Genomic DNA, 16,470 nt, shown 5'->3' with positions numbered 1-16,470 from the left:
CAAGTACAGATCTCACGCACACTCAAGTGTAAGGAATTACACCAAAGTATGAACACCAGTAGGTACTGATCATGGGGCCACTTAACAGTTTATCATAGGGAATCTATATATTCTGTTTGTTTTTGCATTTTAAAAATGTTGCTATTTCTGTATTACAAAGCTGTAGTCATCAAGACAGTATGGTATTGGCACAAAAAGAGACACATGGACCAATGGTATAGAATAGAGAACCTAGAAATGGATCCACAGATATATGGCCAAATAATCTTCGACAAAGCAGGAAAGAATATCCAATGGAAAAAAGACAGTCTCTTTAGCAAATGGTGATGGGAGAACTGGACAGCAACATGCAAGAGAATGAAACTGGACATTTTCAAATACATACACAAAAATAAAATCAAAATGAGTGAAAGACCTAAATGTAAGATAGGAAACTATCAAAATCCCACAGGAGAAAACAGACAGCAACCTCTTTGGCCTTGATCCACAGCAACTTTTTACTTGACATAGGCAAGGGAAATAAAAGCAAAAATGAACTATTGGGATCTCATCAAGATAAAAAGTTTCGGCACAGCAAAGGAAAAAGTCAACAAAACTAAAAGGCAACTGACAGGATGGGAGAAGATATATGCAAATGACATGTTGGATAAAGGGGTAGTACCCAAAATCTATAAAGAGCTCACCAAACTCCACACCCGAAAAACAAATAATCCAGTGAACAAATGGGCAGAGGGCATGAATAGACACTTTTCCAAAGAAGGCATGCAGATGGCAATCAGACACATAAAAAGATGCTCAACATCACTCATCATCAGGGAAATACAAATCAAAACCACATTGAGATAACACCTCAGATCAGTCAGAATGGCTTTAATTAACAACTTAGGAAACAACAGATGTTGGTGAGCATGTGCAGAAAGGGGAACCCTCTTGCACTGTTGGTGGGAATGCAAACTGGTACAGCCACTCTGGAAAACAGTGTGGAGGTTCATCAAAAAAATGAAAAATGGAATTACCCTGCAACCCAGCAATAGCACTTCTAGGAATTTATCCAAAGGGGACAGGAGTGCCGATTCAAAGGGGCATATGCACCCCAATGTTTATAGCAGCACTGTCAACAATAGTCAAAGTATGGAGAGAGCCCAAATATCCATCAACTGATGAATGGATAAAGAAGATGTAGTATGTATACATAATGGAATACTACTCGGCAATGAAAAAAAATGAAATCTTGCCACTTGCAACACTGTGGATGGAACTGTAGGGTATTATGCTAAGTGGAGTAAGTCAGTCAAAGGAAGACAGATATCATGTGATTTCACTCATATGTGTAATTTGAAAAACTTAACAGATGACCATAAGGGATGGGAAGGAAAAATAAGATACAAATAGGGAAGCAAACTCTAAGAGACTCTAAATACAGAGAACAAACTGAGGGTTGATGGGGGGTAGGGGATTGAGGGGGGTGGGGAAAATGGGTGATGGGCATTGAGGAAGGCACTTGTTGGGATGAGCACTGGGTGTTGTGCGTAAGTGATGAATCACGGGAATCTACCCCTGAAGCCAAGACTACACTGTATGTTAACTAACTTGACAATTGAAAAAAAAAAAGTTGCTATCCATTAAAAGTTAATTGGCTAAATGTAAGATACTTGACGGTAAAATACACATATTGTCATTCAGGGAACTAAAAGGGAGATCACAGATGACTGTCACATGGTGACTATCACTGCTACTTTTTTCACATGTGTAGAATATTTGAAATAATCAAAGTGCTCTTTCTATAGTCAACTCACAAAATTGCCTAGTTTATTTGTTCCTCTCTTTCTGTAGATCTATATTTTGTCACTTTTACCTTGCCTACCTCTCTGTTGGTTTCATTTTCTTTCTCTGTGTTAAGAATCTTCACATCATTTGGTGGTTGGTGGTGGGGGTTTGGGGGAGCAGAAAGGCCGTCTTGGGTCCATTACTGCTAGTGAGTCATGAAGATCGTTCTGTGTTTAAAATACATAACTGTAAAAAAGTAAAAATAAAAATATATATATATAATCATAAATAGGATAACTTGAATGACTAATAACTGAAAGTACTGTGAGTTACATAACACAAAAATAGGTATTGAATCCCTCTTTCCATAAATTAAATTTAGCTTGTTATAATAAATATGTTGTAATGAATTTTGTTTACTGGACACTTGCTGGGGAACGTTACCTGTTTGCTTTTACTTTAAATGTGTGCTGCATCTTTATTCTTTGTATGCAGCTATGTCTCCTTTTGTCTTTAAGCCATATTTATTTCTACACTGTTGGAAATTAATGCTAGTGATGAGAATGTAATACTACAAAGGTTGTAGTATTATAGAGATTCATTGTTAAGCAGTGAGGTGCAAATATTAATGAATAAGAATTTTATGATTACATTGAATCTTTTATCCATTTGTGTCCTCTTAAGATGTGTAAATAAGTATTGTTCTTTTCAGATACCTTTTGATGTACTAAATATGCTATAAGACATATTCTGGGATATTTAATATATATGTGATGACCAATAAAGTTGTATTATCATAGGTACCAAGTGTGCTTTTCACTTTCATAGGAGAATTCAGAATTTCTAGTTTATATCATTTGTGTTTATAATGCATAATTTTAGGGGATGTGGAAATTATACAAATAGATTTTTTTGTTTCCTTCATATGATTTCCTTTTATGTTCGCACCATTTGCTTATCTTCAATGGATATTTGCAAGTACACAAAACATTTATTAAGCACCTATTATGCCAGGAACTCTACTGGATGTAGAATATTGCATTATCATTCATAAGTCTACTTTGCCAGATTTTTCAAACTAATGCTTCAAAGAGAACTAAAACTCTCTATATAAAGCCTGTCTGTAGTCAGACCGGTACAGCCATGTACCAATGCCATCTTGGTTTAGAGATTTGCCCAAAGTGTCATAGCTAGAATGTACAGGAGCTAGTACCTATAGGCAGATGTCTCTTCATGTGGCTCTATGTAGCTAGTGGTGTGATTAATGATCACTCTCAGAAAGAATGCAATCTTAAATTCTTGTTGTGAATTTGTATCCTAAAAATAATAAACTATGTTGAATACAAGTATGAGTAGTCTAAAATAACAACTTCATTATTTTTTTCCCGTTTCTGCTTACAATTACTTTAAATCAGTTATCAAAAGGATTAGTGATTTAACCAAGTAAAGGGAGTGGGACACGGGATGGAAGAATACCTAAAACTGAGCATAGAGTGTTCCACAAAGACATTCGCATCATTGAAGATGAGAAGGGGCCTTTCTGGGGACACAGGAAATAAATCCAGGATGGTTAGAAGAGAGAGAGAGAGCAAAGGCAGGGAGGCTTAAGAGGTGACTGGAGAGGTAGGCGAGCTGAGGATTAGTGGGCTTTTTAGGTCATGTTTAAAGATTTTGACTTTATAGTACGATCAGTTGGGAGCTTTTAAAGAGCAACAGCATCAGATTTGCATTTTTCAAAGATCACTCCAGGTACAAGGTGAAAGATAGATTATAGGTATTCATTTGATGATGTCGGGAGATGACTTCACTACTGATAGCTGCGACTACCTGGGTGGCCCTCAAGAACATTATCCTTAGTGGAAAAAGTCAATCTCAAAACGTGTCATGCTAATAATTCTATTTATGTAACATTCTTGAAAGAATGAAACTATAGAGATGGAGAATAGATAAGTGGTTGCCAGGAGATAGCTATGGGGAGGGTGGGGGCGGATTTGAATACAAGGAGTTGGCACAAGGCAACTCTTTTGTGTGATGGAACAGTTCTGCTTCTTGAATGTGACAGTGGTTATACAAATCTATACCTGAGATAAATAGAACATAAGCATGCACACATAAATGAATGCAGGTAAAACTCTCTATGTAAAGCCTCTCTGTAGTCAGACCGGTACAGCCATGTACCAATGCCATTTCCTGGCTTTGATATTATACTGTAGCTATATAAAATCGTGTCATTGAGGGAAGCTGAAGGAAGGGGTTGTTCTTACTATTTTTGCTACTTCCTATGAGTCTATACTTATTTCAAAATAAAAAGTTTCATTTTTAAGACTATTATAATAGAACAGACTTTTTAAAGAACAGGAACAGTGATGAAGAATAAGTAAAGCAATGTTCTCAGCACATCAGTGATCAAATTTGCAAGTCCTGTTACAAATATTTTGCAGTGAATCAAGGCAGTTGATGATAAAGTACATTTATTGGACAAATACTAATTGAGCCTCTCCTCTGTGTCAAGTCGCTGAAGATGGTGGTCAAGCAAAACAGCAACAGTCTGTCTTCATGGGGCCTTTGGGCTACTTGGCCTGCAGAGAGTGTTACACAAATTTTGACACTCTTCTACGTTAAGATCAGGTTGTATTTCCAAGAGATCAGACTCCAGGCAGAATTTTATCACTTGTGGACTCCTAAATTATATGGACCGTCTACAATTTTGATTCCAAAATAGCATGATTTTGTTCATATTATATATTTCAATATTGACTTAAAATGGTTCTTTCCTTTCAAGCCCCCCATTTTACTTTCAAAGCTAAATACTAATTTTTTTAAATGTTTTGAAATATCTTTTATGCTCCCAAATCTCATCATCTTAAAATTTGAAATACCACAGAGCAGGCACATGATTTTGAAGTAATTTTTTCTTTATTTATATTATTTTTTGTCTTAAAAAATAATTTCCCATTGGAGCACAACTAACAATCCCAGTTGTCTTTTCCAAAGCTGGGTTGGATAAAGTGGGTGGTAAATTACTACGGGGGTTTTAAATGTCATTCAGAGACTGAGGTGAAAAAGATAAGCTTTATGACTTTATTTCAAGCTGGCCTATCTTCTCTGTTATAGACATGCAAAAAGTATTTCACCTTCATAAGTTAGATGGCTGTTGATAATTCTCCTGAAAGAAAGTTGATGGCATCTTGGGATAACCTGAATTTGATTATAATAATGTTATATTATTACTGAAGGTCTATCCTGTGTCAGTATTATCAAAGTAAACATAGAGATCCACATTGTTAAAGATAAGGAAATTTTGACTTTCTGGAGGATTAATTTGCCCAAAGCCAAATAACTAATGATGATGATCTAATATTTGAACCTAAAATCAATGCTTTTTCCAGGATACCACTGCCTTTTACTGTATTATTAATACAGTAAATGCACTGTTTTATGAAGTTTTTGAGGTTTCTTCATAGATCTCTGAAAATGAACATAATTCTTTTCAAGAAGAAAAGTATCCATTTTATTTACTTTTTTTCCCTAGCAGTTTGGAATATATGTATGATGTGCATGTATTTGTGCAGATACATGTATATTTTCTTTCTCTGTTTTAATAGAAAAACCTGAGAATCATCATCCTGTGGGCAGGTTCCCCCTAAGCAATTTGCTTCTCTGACCTACTTATCACTACCTATGGAGTGCACAACTCCATCCTCTTAAATAATAATAATAACCAGGAGAAAGCAAAATCGGGAGGTTTTATTACTCTATTAATTTGGAAGGTGATGGGTAGGCATGGTTGGCATGATGGTTGAATGAAAAATAGTTTGGTGCATAAATGAGTGAGGAGAAGCTGCTAAATTCTCAACGTGAGGACTAGTTGAAACATTTGCTTTAGATGCCCTGAATTCTGTTCCTCAGTCTATAACAGAAAATACCTTGGCCTAATCATTCAGTTGCCTAATTCTCAGTTCAACAGGGCTATTTTTACCCTTTCCTTTGTTAAAAAGCAAAATTTAACTGAGGTAAAAGATCTAATTGGTTTTATTCAGTGATTTCATGAGTTGGGCAGCACACCGTCTAGGAAGGGGCTATACAAAGTGGAAGGTTTTTGTAGACAGAAGGGAACAGGAAAAGGAAATTTCTGGCAAAAAGTGGAATATTTTAAGCAAGGTGACCTTCCTATGGGGAACAGAAAGAGTTTATCAGGGCAGGTTAGTCATTAGCGCTGACCATGTATTTCCAGACTAACTGGTTAAAGGTTACATTCCTGGGAGCGGCTGAAACTGCAGTTAGGTTAAGTTTTAAGTCTTGGTTTGCTGACTTGGGACTTAGCACAATGGACTCCATTTTGAGTATATTGCCTTTTTGTTTAAGACATTTATTTTCAAGAGAAGTAATTATAAATTAATAGCATCTATTTAAATATTTAAGTTTCTTGAGTCTATATAGTTTCTGACAGTTGTAGTTTGGCTTTTGAATATTGTGTGTGTAAAAATTTGAAACTGTTGTATATCAAATCTTACAAAATGTAATCTGGAGTAGCAGATTAAATTATTTAATCCAACTTTTTCAAAATGTCAATGTAATTCAGATATAGTAGTATATATACATAGATCTTCAGAAAATTCTTTTCAAAATAAAGCATAGATATTTATTCCCACTCACCTAACATGCATGAGTGAGTACTCAATATATCCCAAGTAGTATATTTGCATGGAAACAAAATAGAATGTCAAATTTCCCTGTACTCAGGAAGAATTGTAGAGTTTAATTGTGATTTTGGCAGATAGACTTAATTCATATATCAAGTCTCTAATCTATATGTTGATTAGTAAGTCATTTAGAAGGCTATCCAATATGGTTGTGGTTGCATTTGAAATTAATCATTTATATGCCGATTACACAGCGGCCTTCCTTTTTATTATTTAAATTATGTGAAAAATTGGACTGTTTCCTGGACTCACCAGTATGAGAGAAATGATGGGCATGGTGAAGAGCCACCCTTTGATTTTCTACAATTGATGATAAAATTAGATTGCCCAACCTGTAAACTCCTTGAAGAGAGGGACCATGTTTTATGCAAACTCATATGCCCATTCTAGCAGCTAGTTGGAACTCCTATTCATGGCACTCTCAGGTTAGATGAAAAATCAATGCTAGAGTTTTTTGGAGGGGGGGTGGGTTAAGAAATATTTCAAGGTACTTAAATAGCAATGTAATATCCTTTATTTTTCCAGACTGTAAACATAAACAAAAACAAATAACCAAGAACAGTAGCTATCCCATAGTAGAGGCTTACGTTTTATCAGTTTCTTAGAAACTTGTGCAAAGGTAACAAGGACAAGGATGTATATATTTTTCAAACATCTGCAATAGATCAAAATTACTAAAATTGCATTCCTTAAAAAAAAATCTTGAAGCGTAAATGATGAACGCTTCTTCCCTGTTCACTTGAATATTTCATTTCCAAATACAGAGGATAATTTTGTTTTTCTTGAATTTATTTTAACTTTATGCTTATAAATAAATCATGCATAACCCTTCTTGAATTTCGGTATCACTTTATCTTTGTAGGTAAACTACAATTCACAAGTTAATAATAAAACATATGTCACTGCAAATCTCAGGCAATAACTCCAGTAACTGGATAATAATGATGTCAAATCTGGGGGAATAAAACATAATATTGAGGCTAGAAGTAAGGAATTATTCTAAATCCTAACAGCAATTCAACTAACTTCCCCTTCTTGAATGTTTTACTGGTCGTCGAGAAATCAGCAAACTCAAACCCACTTGAACTGATTTCCCCAGTTTGTTTGCATGGTTTTGTCACCACCAGAGTTTACTTAATATTCTCATAAATTAAAACTTCTAGAAGGTTTACAGTAAAGAGCACACTGAGATGCCTCTGTTGATTATAACTCAGGAGCCCTCAGGAATATTTTTATACAGTATGAGATCAATATGTTTATGTGGTTGTTTTAAGTTTAAATAAATGATAATAATTGAATGGAGCTGGAGAAGAATTCACATGAGAAGGACTAACTCTTCTTTTGTTAAATCAGTTCAATTCAGTCAACAATTATTGAAGGCCTACTATGTGTCAGTGAGGATCATCGTATCCAGACCCAAAAGCCATCACCTCCTCTATCAGACCCCGTGCTCTCGTGGTTATATGTGGATCCCCACAGCATGCTGGTCATTATCATCGTCACCAGCGCCTCAGATGTATGGCCAGATAAACACTTGTTCTTCCTACTCCTGCTCTTCGCCCATTCAGTTACTCTTAACCACGGCAGTGTAAGCAAACCTAAGTCAGATCGTGTCACTGCTCTGCTCAGAACCTTCCAGTGAATTTCCACACCAGATAAATACCAAAGTCCTCACCATACCTATAAATTCCTATGTGCTACAGTCCCCACCACCTTTCTGGTCTCATTTCATAGTTGTTTTCCCTCACACACATTCCTCCAGCCACACTGGCCACCTCACTGTGCCTAGGCCTTTAGAGAGGCTGACTCCTCTAACTGGCAGGCCTTCTGTTATTCCTGATCCTCAGTCTGCCACTTGTCACCTTAACAACAAGTCCATGCCTGACACCCAATTAAAACTTGTAATTGCCCTCTCCCAGCACTTTCTATTATTTTCCCCTGCTTTGTGTGTTATTTTTATCCTTAGTACTTTTTAATATAATATACTGTATATTTGAATTTTTTGTCCTGTTTATCTCTCCTACTAAGATGTAAGCTTCATGAGGACAGAGATTTTTACTTTTTTTGTTTTTATTGTTCACTTCTATGTCCCCAGCATTTAGAATAGCACTTGGCACATAGTAAGCAATCAGTAATTTTTGGTTGAAGCAAGGAATAAGTAAAAATATTATTACTGATACTAAATATTTATTAATGTATTATTCACTGTCATTTAGTTTGCTATGTACTTTAAATCCATACTGCCATTTTTTTCTCAAATAAGTATATTTTTTTCTCAAATAAGTATATATATTACCTCCATCTAAGTGAAAAAAAACTAAGGCACAGAGAGTATTATAATTTGTTCAAAGTCATATCTCTCTTAAATGATTGAGTATTTATCTAAGTGTGTTAAAAGAAGACATTTCTGTTATTATAGTGTTTTACCAACTTTAAGATTCTCATGATTTCACCTTTTAATATTTCATAAGCTAGAGTGCACCTAACAATTGAAGACATGTCAGAGTTTAATTAGAGATTTTTTTATAAGTGGCACAAAGAATAATTGATGATGTTGTACATTCCACAAAATGCAGTATATTAAAATCTTCTTGAGGGTGGTACTCTTTGCTTTGCCTCTGAATCTTTGGTGCCCAGCACAATGTGTAATATGAGACAAACACTACCAAATGTATACCAAATGAAAAATATAGTTGGTGTATTTCTCTTCTTTCTATTTCCTATCATTTTCAGTAGTGTTTTCTGTAAAAGCCTCTTAGAGGGGGCATCATGAGAGCAAGGAACATGATAACTGTATTCAACATGGTATTCCCAATACAACTCCTGTCACATGATAGTTGATTAATAAATATGGATGGAATGAATTTATCTTGTAATTCCTAGAACTGAACTCTCTTATAGGCACATAATGTATGCCATATATAATACTTTAAAAAAAAGGACTTTAAACCTCTGTCAGATAACATAGATACACAAAGGTTTGGGAGTGAAACTATTTGTATTTAAATGCTGGCTTTATCACTTATGGACTATGTGAAGCTAGGAAATTCACAAAACCTCTCTGTACTTCCATTTTGCATGTAAAGCGTTAGCACACTGCCTGGTATATAATATATGCTCAAAGAAAGCCAACTATTATTTCACATTATTATTTGCTGCTTGTTTATTATCTACTTGAATGGTGAGCAATGTATTAAATTTTGTGGATTCTACAGGTTTTTTTCTCAGCCAGTCCTGAATCTTTAGGAGAATTAGAAATGATAAACAGAAATTAGCTCAAAGATGATTACTTCCTCTATTCTTAACAGCAGAGGGCAGGCTGCTTTCTTGTGGATCAAGTTTAGGCTCTCAATGTTCCCTCCAGGTTAGTATGGTTAAGAGTGAGGTCTCTCTAACCATGCCTCAGTTGTTTTTCTGTTCTTCTACTTATGAACTTTTAACCTTTGAGAAATTACTGAATCTGTTGGTGCTTCAGTTTCACCATCTGTACAATGAAGGTAATTAATTGTACCTCCTCACAGATTTGTTGTCAGAATTAAATGGGCCAATTCCTGTAAAGTGCTCAGAATAGTGCCTGATCCAATAATAAGAGTTCATTAAGTACCCAAGAGGTCTGAACCATAGTAATACCATTAAAAGTACATGTGAGTGGTGTTTGGGACAAATTAATTTCCACATTCATTAAGAATTTTTACATATGTGTTTCTGTTATTAAATTTTGTCTGCGTGGTTAACACCACCACCATCCTAATGAAAAGGGAAGGATTTTGATGGACTTGGTTTGGACTTTGATGGACTGACTCCTGGTTCTGTCACTGGACAGTCTATAAGCTTGGGAGAATTACTTAATTTGACTTCTTTCATCTCTGAAATGAAGGTAAATATATCTACCCAAAGATTGTTAGGAGCACTAAATCAGAACACATATAAAGTATTCCACATAGTTCCTGGCATAGTAGGGCTCAATATGTAGCAGATAATTTTAATAGGTTGCTCTAAATCCCATATTTTAGCTCACTATTTTACATAATAAGTGTATTACAAATTCATGTTTAATTAGAACAGATATTTTCCTCTATTTGCAATAAGAATGATAGGCTATGAAAAAATCAGAAAATGTAAGTAGATTAAATTACAAAAATAAATATTCCTTCACATGGCTGATAATTTGTGGAATTTCACTATCTTAAGAGGCCATTGAGCCAAATATAATGAATGGATTCTGAAGAGAATTGGATAATTTCATGACAGATAAAACTGATGTTTCTCTTTAAAAACTAGGTATAATCAAATCAGCTGCCACCAACTGATATCCATGGAGACCAGGCAGAATTTCTTTCTACCCAGAGCACTACACAAATAACCAAAAGCCACTTGGAGTATTGTTACAGTTTTAGTTTTCTTATTTCCTATATCAAACCCTTGGGAAGATTTCTTCAATAACTGACCTTGGATTTAAATAAATACTTGGAGGGTGGGGAGAAGGAAATGTTTCTGTAGTTAGCCAAATGTTATATGTTGGAATGAAGTTAACACAGATTAGAAAAGGGAAAACCATGAAGGGGGATACATATCTTAGAGAAGAAAGGAAAAAATAAAGGCGAATCAGAAAGAAAGTTCATGCACTTTATGAGTCGAAGGTAAACATTTCTTCTACTGTGAAGTTTAATCTTCTGTTTTAAATTTTATAGTTTTTTAGAAGATGCCTGTATTACTCTGCTAGGGCTGCCATAACAAAATATCACAGACTAGGTGACTTAAACAACAGACATTCATTTCCTCACTGTTCTGGCAACTGAAAGTCCAGGATCAAGGGACTGGTAAGTTGGATTCTCCTGAGGTCTTACTCCTTCACTTGGAGATGGCTACCTTCTCACATGGCCTTTCTAGAAAGTAAATCAGTTGCCTCTAATTCCTCCATGTTTTTATAATAAGCTATCAAAATGAGCATTCTGTGAGCATGTCTCCTCCTCCACAGGAGGAGTATCTCCTTCCTCCACATTTAAGGACAACGGTGCTATTGGATTAGGGCCACACACTTATGACCTCATTGAACCTTAATTATCTTTTTTAAAGGCTCTGTCTCCAAATGTAGTTATAGGTGAGTTAGGGCTTCAATGTACGACTTTGGGGGGAAAAATTAACAATGTCCATCCCAAATAATAAATATGGTTTGTGATCAAGAGTAGTAATGTCTTTTTTAGAACCATTGTATTTACTTAAGTCCCTTCTTAAAGCATATGATAGACTCATGGTCGTGGAATGCATGAAACAATTCAGAATGTCATTTTGATAGCTTATTATAAAAACATGGAGGAATTAGAGGAAACTGATTTACTTTCTATATGTATAATTATGATTCACTTACCATTTGAGCCTATGTTTTCTCATTTGTAATACAAGGAATTCATAGTTATAATTATTCTGCAATGAATTCAATCAGATAATAGAGATAAAGAAGGACATTGAAAAATGAAAGCACTGTACAAATATTGGTTATTTTCACTGTTTTCCATGAGTGTACTCCACAAACTATAACCTGTAGTAATATTCAAAATAATATTTATTCCTTTCAAGGAAATTGAAGGAGACATAAATTAAACAAAATAAACCAAAATGTAAGCATGAAATAGACCATGGGCAATATATTTCAGTAAACAGGAGAATTGAAATTTTCCTCTGGAAACAGGTTAAGTATGAGGGAAATTATTAATGTGGAGTTTAGTTACTTTTATGAAAATGCTAAGCTACATAAGTACAATAAACACAATAGCAATGACAAAATAGTAACAAAAATTACCCAAGCTTGATAAAGTGTTATATGCAGATAGTCACTCGCACTTATTTTTTTTTATATTCTTTTAAACTTTCCCTGATACACAACCACAGGAGGCACTTAACATAGTTTTATTAAAGTAGCTACATTATCAGGTAAGACTCGATAACAGAATCTAGTGAAAAAGTGTCATATCATTTCTTCCTTACTGGAAGATAGAAAAATACAAACTCCTGTGGCTTACGGTATGGGCTGGAACTTGGCCAAAGTGTGCTGCTATGACTCTTCAGTGATTCTACATCTTTTTTTTTTTTTACAGTATCTAGCAATAAGACAGGTTCTTTCTTGGGCACTGGTGATGACATGTATATCACTAATACTTATTCTGCCGAAGGATGGCATTGAACAAAACTCTTGAGAGTCTTACATGGCAGTAAATGGAATAGAAGGGTTGGGGAATCAGGAACAGCTTTTAAATCTGACTTTTATTCTGCTAAAAGTCAAATGATATGAAATGGCCCTGCTTGTATACATCTCTCTGCAGCACAGTTCCAAGGAAATAAGTTCTATATCGATCCCGAATATTAGTATGTCTGTATTAAACTGAGTCCTTGCGATGTACTGCATAACAAATCAGACTTTTAAAAAATCTCTTTTATCGGTATCATTGCTTCACAAGAGTGTATTCAATTTAAATATGAATGTTGTGAGATAGAGTCAATTTGGGGAAGAAGAGTTCTTGCTCCTTTTCATTTGAGTTATCTGGTAATTTTTTTAATGATAGCATTAAAATGCATTTATAAAATAACTTTTTTAGCCTATCAACTATAAGGACTCTTAATGACCCCATTTGTTATTTCCCTCTATTTATCTTTTTTTCCTTTTTTGTGTGACATTTCAGAACTGGACTCTCCCCTGCCTCTTTGACCTATCCCTGATAGTCATCTATTTTGACTAAGACCTAATTTATTGTAAGTCAGACAAAAAGCTAAAAGCTGAGGAAGTAATCGTGTATAAAACATATTAGTATATAACCTCATCTTGGTTCTTTGAAAAGGTCCTTTGGTGGAGATGGCATCCAAGCAATCCCCAAAGGCTAACCAGAAATTAGCCAGGTGGAAATGGGAGCAGGAACACCTGCAGCATGTGCAAAAGCCCTGAGGCAGAAAGAACAGGGTGCAGTTGGGGAATTACTGGTAATTTTGTATGGGTTAATAGTAGAGCTGAAAGATGAAGAAGCATTACAAATGAGCTAGAGAAATAAACTCATGAAGGGCTTAAGGCACGAAGAAAAGGAGTCCAATCTGTGTTTAGAGGGCAGACAGAAATGATTTAAGGGATTTTAATCTGGGGAGTAACACATTTCAATTTATACCCTACGAGATGCCTCTGGCAAAAGGTAGAAAATTATTTCAATGGGATAATTTTAGAGAAAAATAATGAACATTGGTTTCCATTATGCTGTGCTATTGTTAAGTACCTTTTGGTGTGATACTGTAGTCTTTAAAAATCTGAAATCCCAATCCTTTAAATAGGATATATATATATTAAATCTATGCTAAAAGACAAATCTATTCAAAATTGGCAAGTCCAGAGTCACAGCAGACAAGCATCTTGTGATAATGTGTCATCATTCCTTTCCTATGATTTGTGTGATTGAGACAATAGGCTGGTCCAAGTTTTCGCTACATGGGGTATTGTGCACTTTTATCAGGACAAAAATGTTTGTAAAACGAATCTCCTCCCTCATAGAGCATCGTATGCTAATTAAAATATCTAAATGAAAAGAAATTCACTCATTTAGAAAGCATTCTGGAGTATCTATGTAATTCTCAAGAAACTACAAATGAGACATGGCATTTTTTAAGTTGAAGGAGCCAGAAAAAATACTTGGAGTTAACTTTTAACTATTGCCTTACTATTTTATCAAGTAATATAAAGTTAAGAAGAATTTTTCCATCAGCCAGAAAAATTTGCACAAAAAGTTTCTTGTATCCCAGCCATGACACCACTGACATGTTATTTTTAAGACTAATACTTAATATTATTAAGAACAATATTATTTAATTTTAATATTAATTTATTTTAATAATATAATGTTAAATAATATTTAATTTCAAGTTATTAATACTTCTTAGTTTTATTTTTCTTTTTGAGATATTTCAAAAAATTTAAATGCAAACAACATACATTAGAATCACATTTCTACTATTTATAATTTTAAGAATTCAACTTTAGTTATGTTGCTAAATTTTATATTTGAGTTGTGTTAAATTGTGTCAATTTTATTTTATGAGTTCTGAGTTTTGCTTTTGCAAAAATAGATACTGAAATACCAGTATTGCCATTCTGTTGTAGTATTGCTTTCACTGGCAAAAAGGTTAAAAGGCTATTGTATTCATCCACTGATGATGGTGGGGTGAATGCAGATAGTGGTGATTGGGGAGAGAGAAAAGTAAAAAAATGAGACAGAATCAACAAGACTTGGCAGTTTGGGGAATATGGTATAAATGAAAGAAGAGGAAAAAAGATACCCTCTCTTCCTTTATGAATTTTGAGTCAATGAATTTATGAACATTACATTCACATAGAGAGAAAACACAAGAGAAAGAAAGAAAGCTGCAAAGAGGAACAGAACAGGCAGGACAGCTAGAAAAATAGCATCACGTCAGAAAATGCTACAATTTCAGTGATTAAATGTTCAGGAAATCCATACCCCCTTCCCACCGCCATCTCTGTCTTGTTTGGGGAAGCTTTATACGTACTAAATGCACTGTGATGGATGTGGCTTCTCTTCTGGGATAGCAGAGTCAAGTTGATGACATGTTAAAGACGGCAGACAATGAATGACAAACATCTGGAGGCTTAGCACAGGACTCCCTGAGTTCCATAACCCTGAGCTACTTTGAATCTGGTTAGAGCCAGTGTCCCTAGGTTTATTGCAAGTAAGTGAGGTTAAGCATAGTTTCTAACCTTACAGTTAGGAATGCAATGTATGTACGTGGAGGACTGGCATACTCTTGCATTCCTATGATGGAAATGTGAATATATTTTCCCAGAAAGGTGACTCTCTGCAGTGATTATTTCCATAGTATTGTTAGAACATTCCTTTGAGTACTTCATAGGCTTAATAACATATTAACATCTGGTCAAGGAGCCTTACTAGTTTTATTTGGAATTTGGCATACATACTAGACTTTAAAAAATCTAGTTAGACAATAATTAATGGCACAACTGATTGGAAACCACTTATACTTCACACAGTTTTGTTAAGATGGGTCAGTTCTAAGAGCATTGGTAGATCGTCAAGTTAAAGAGACTCTACTCAGAATTGTCTTTTCTCTTTTAGCTTGAGAGCACTTTAATTTTTGAGGCCCCTTTTTTCCGATCCTTTCCCCCTAATTGCTTCATCTTTAGAAACTCATGTTATACTTAATGTGAAAAAGTCTAGTTTAGGTAGCTTTCTCCCATTCTATGTACCAGGTTTGAATATTCTAAGGTGAGGGCTTTAAGTATTAATCCTCTAATTGTTACAAAGGCTTGAAACGTTAAGAAGCTTACTAAAGAGTTGAATTATGCTGTTAACTTTTTTTTCTGCGATTCGAGCTGAGTAGAACCATGAACAAGCCTTCATTTGTCACTGGTCAGCTGGCCGTCATCATCCTGAAGTGCCACTTCGATACCTTGGCACTGGCTTATTTTTCCCATGTGGAGGGCTCTTGGAATTTTCAAATGAAAATGGTTTCTGAAGTATGAGGACACCTTGAGGTGATGAGCAAGCAATGTAGGTCTTTTCTTTTGAATTTTATTTCAGAAATCTCTACCACAGGACCTCTTGGTATGGGAAGTACCACCACCAGTACCACCCTGCGGACCACAACTTGGAGCCCAGGCAGGAGTACTACCCCATCAGTGTCAGGAAGAAGAAACCGGAGTACCAGCACCCCATCTCCAGCTGTGGAGGTGCTTGACGACATTACCACACATCTGCCATCAGCAGCGTCCCAAATCCCAGCCCTGGAAGAGAGCTGTGAAGCCGTGGAAGCCCGAGAAATCATGTGGTTTAAGACCCGTCAAGGACAGATGGCAAAGCAGCCGTGCCCTGCAGGAACTATAGGTAAGTGTGTCCTAGAGCCAAGCTAAAGAAAGGTATTCTGTTACTTTAGCTTGCTTTTCTCCCAATTGTTTCTTTAGTGTTTTTGTTTGTTTGTCACTACATATTTT

At 35.3% G+C, this 16,470-nt stretch overlaps 1 protein-coding gene across 36 annotated transcripts in view; it reads left to right on the top strand.

Moving 5' to 3' along the window:
• The window catches only part of ADGRL3 (adhesion G protein-coupled receptor L3), an 842,607-nt gene that overhangs the window by 658,255 nt on the left and 167,882 nt on the right, over window positions 1-16,470 (top strand). For 27 of the 36 annotated variants that reach the window (XM_040482516.1, XM_040482575.1, XM_040482534.1 and 24 more), the window contains one exon: window positions 16,061-16,363. In XM_040482516.1, the coding sequence (XP_040338450.1) occupies window positions 16,061-16,363 (303 nt within the window). The remainder of the gene's footprint in view (window positions 1-16,060; window positions 16,364-16,470) is intronic. The other 9 variants (XM_040482585.1, XM_040482555.1, XM_040482545.1 and 6 more) reach the window with 1 other exon arrangement.

The sequence above is a fragment of the Herpailurus yagouaroundi genome, unplaced genomic scaffold, assembly GCF_014898765.1.
Source record: "Herpailurus yagouaroundi ecotype Mexico unplaced genomic scaffold, PumYag 28, whole genome shotgun sequence".
Classification (NCBI taxonomy): domain Eukaryota; kingdom Metazoa; phylum Chordata; class Mammalia; order Carnivora; family Felidae; genus Herpailurus; species Herpailurus yagouaroundi.
Note: the sequence above shows the minus strand (reverse complement) of the source record. Positions and strands in the feature narration are given on the sequence as shown.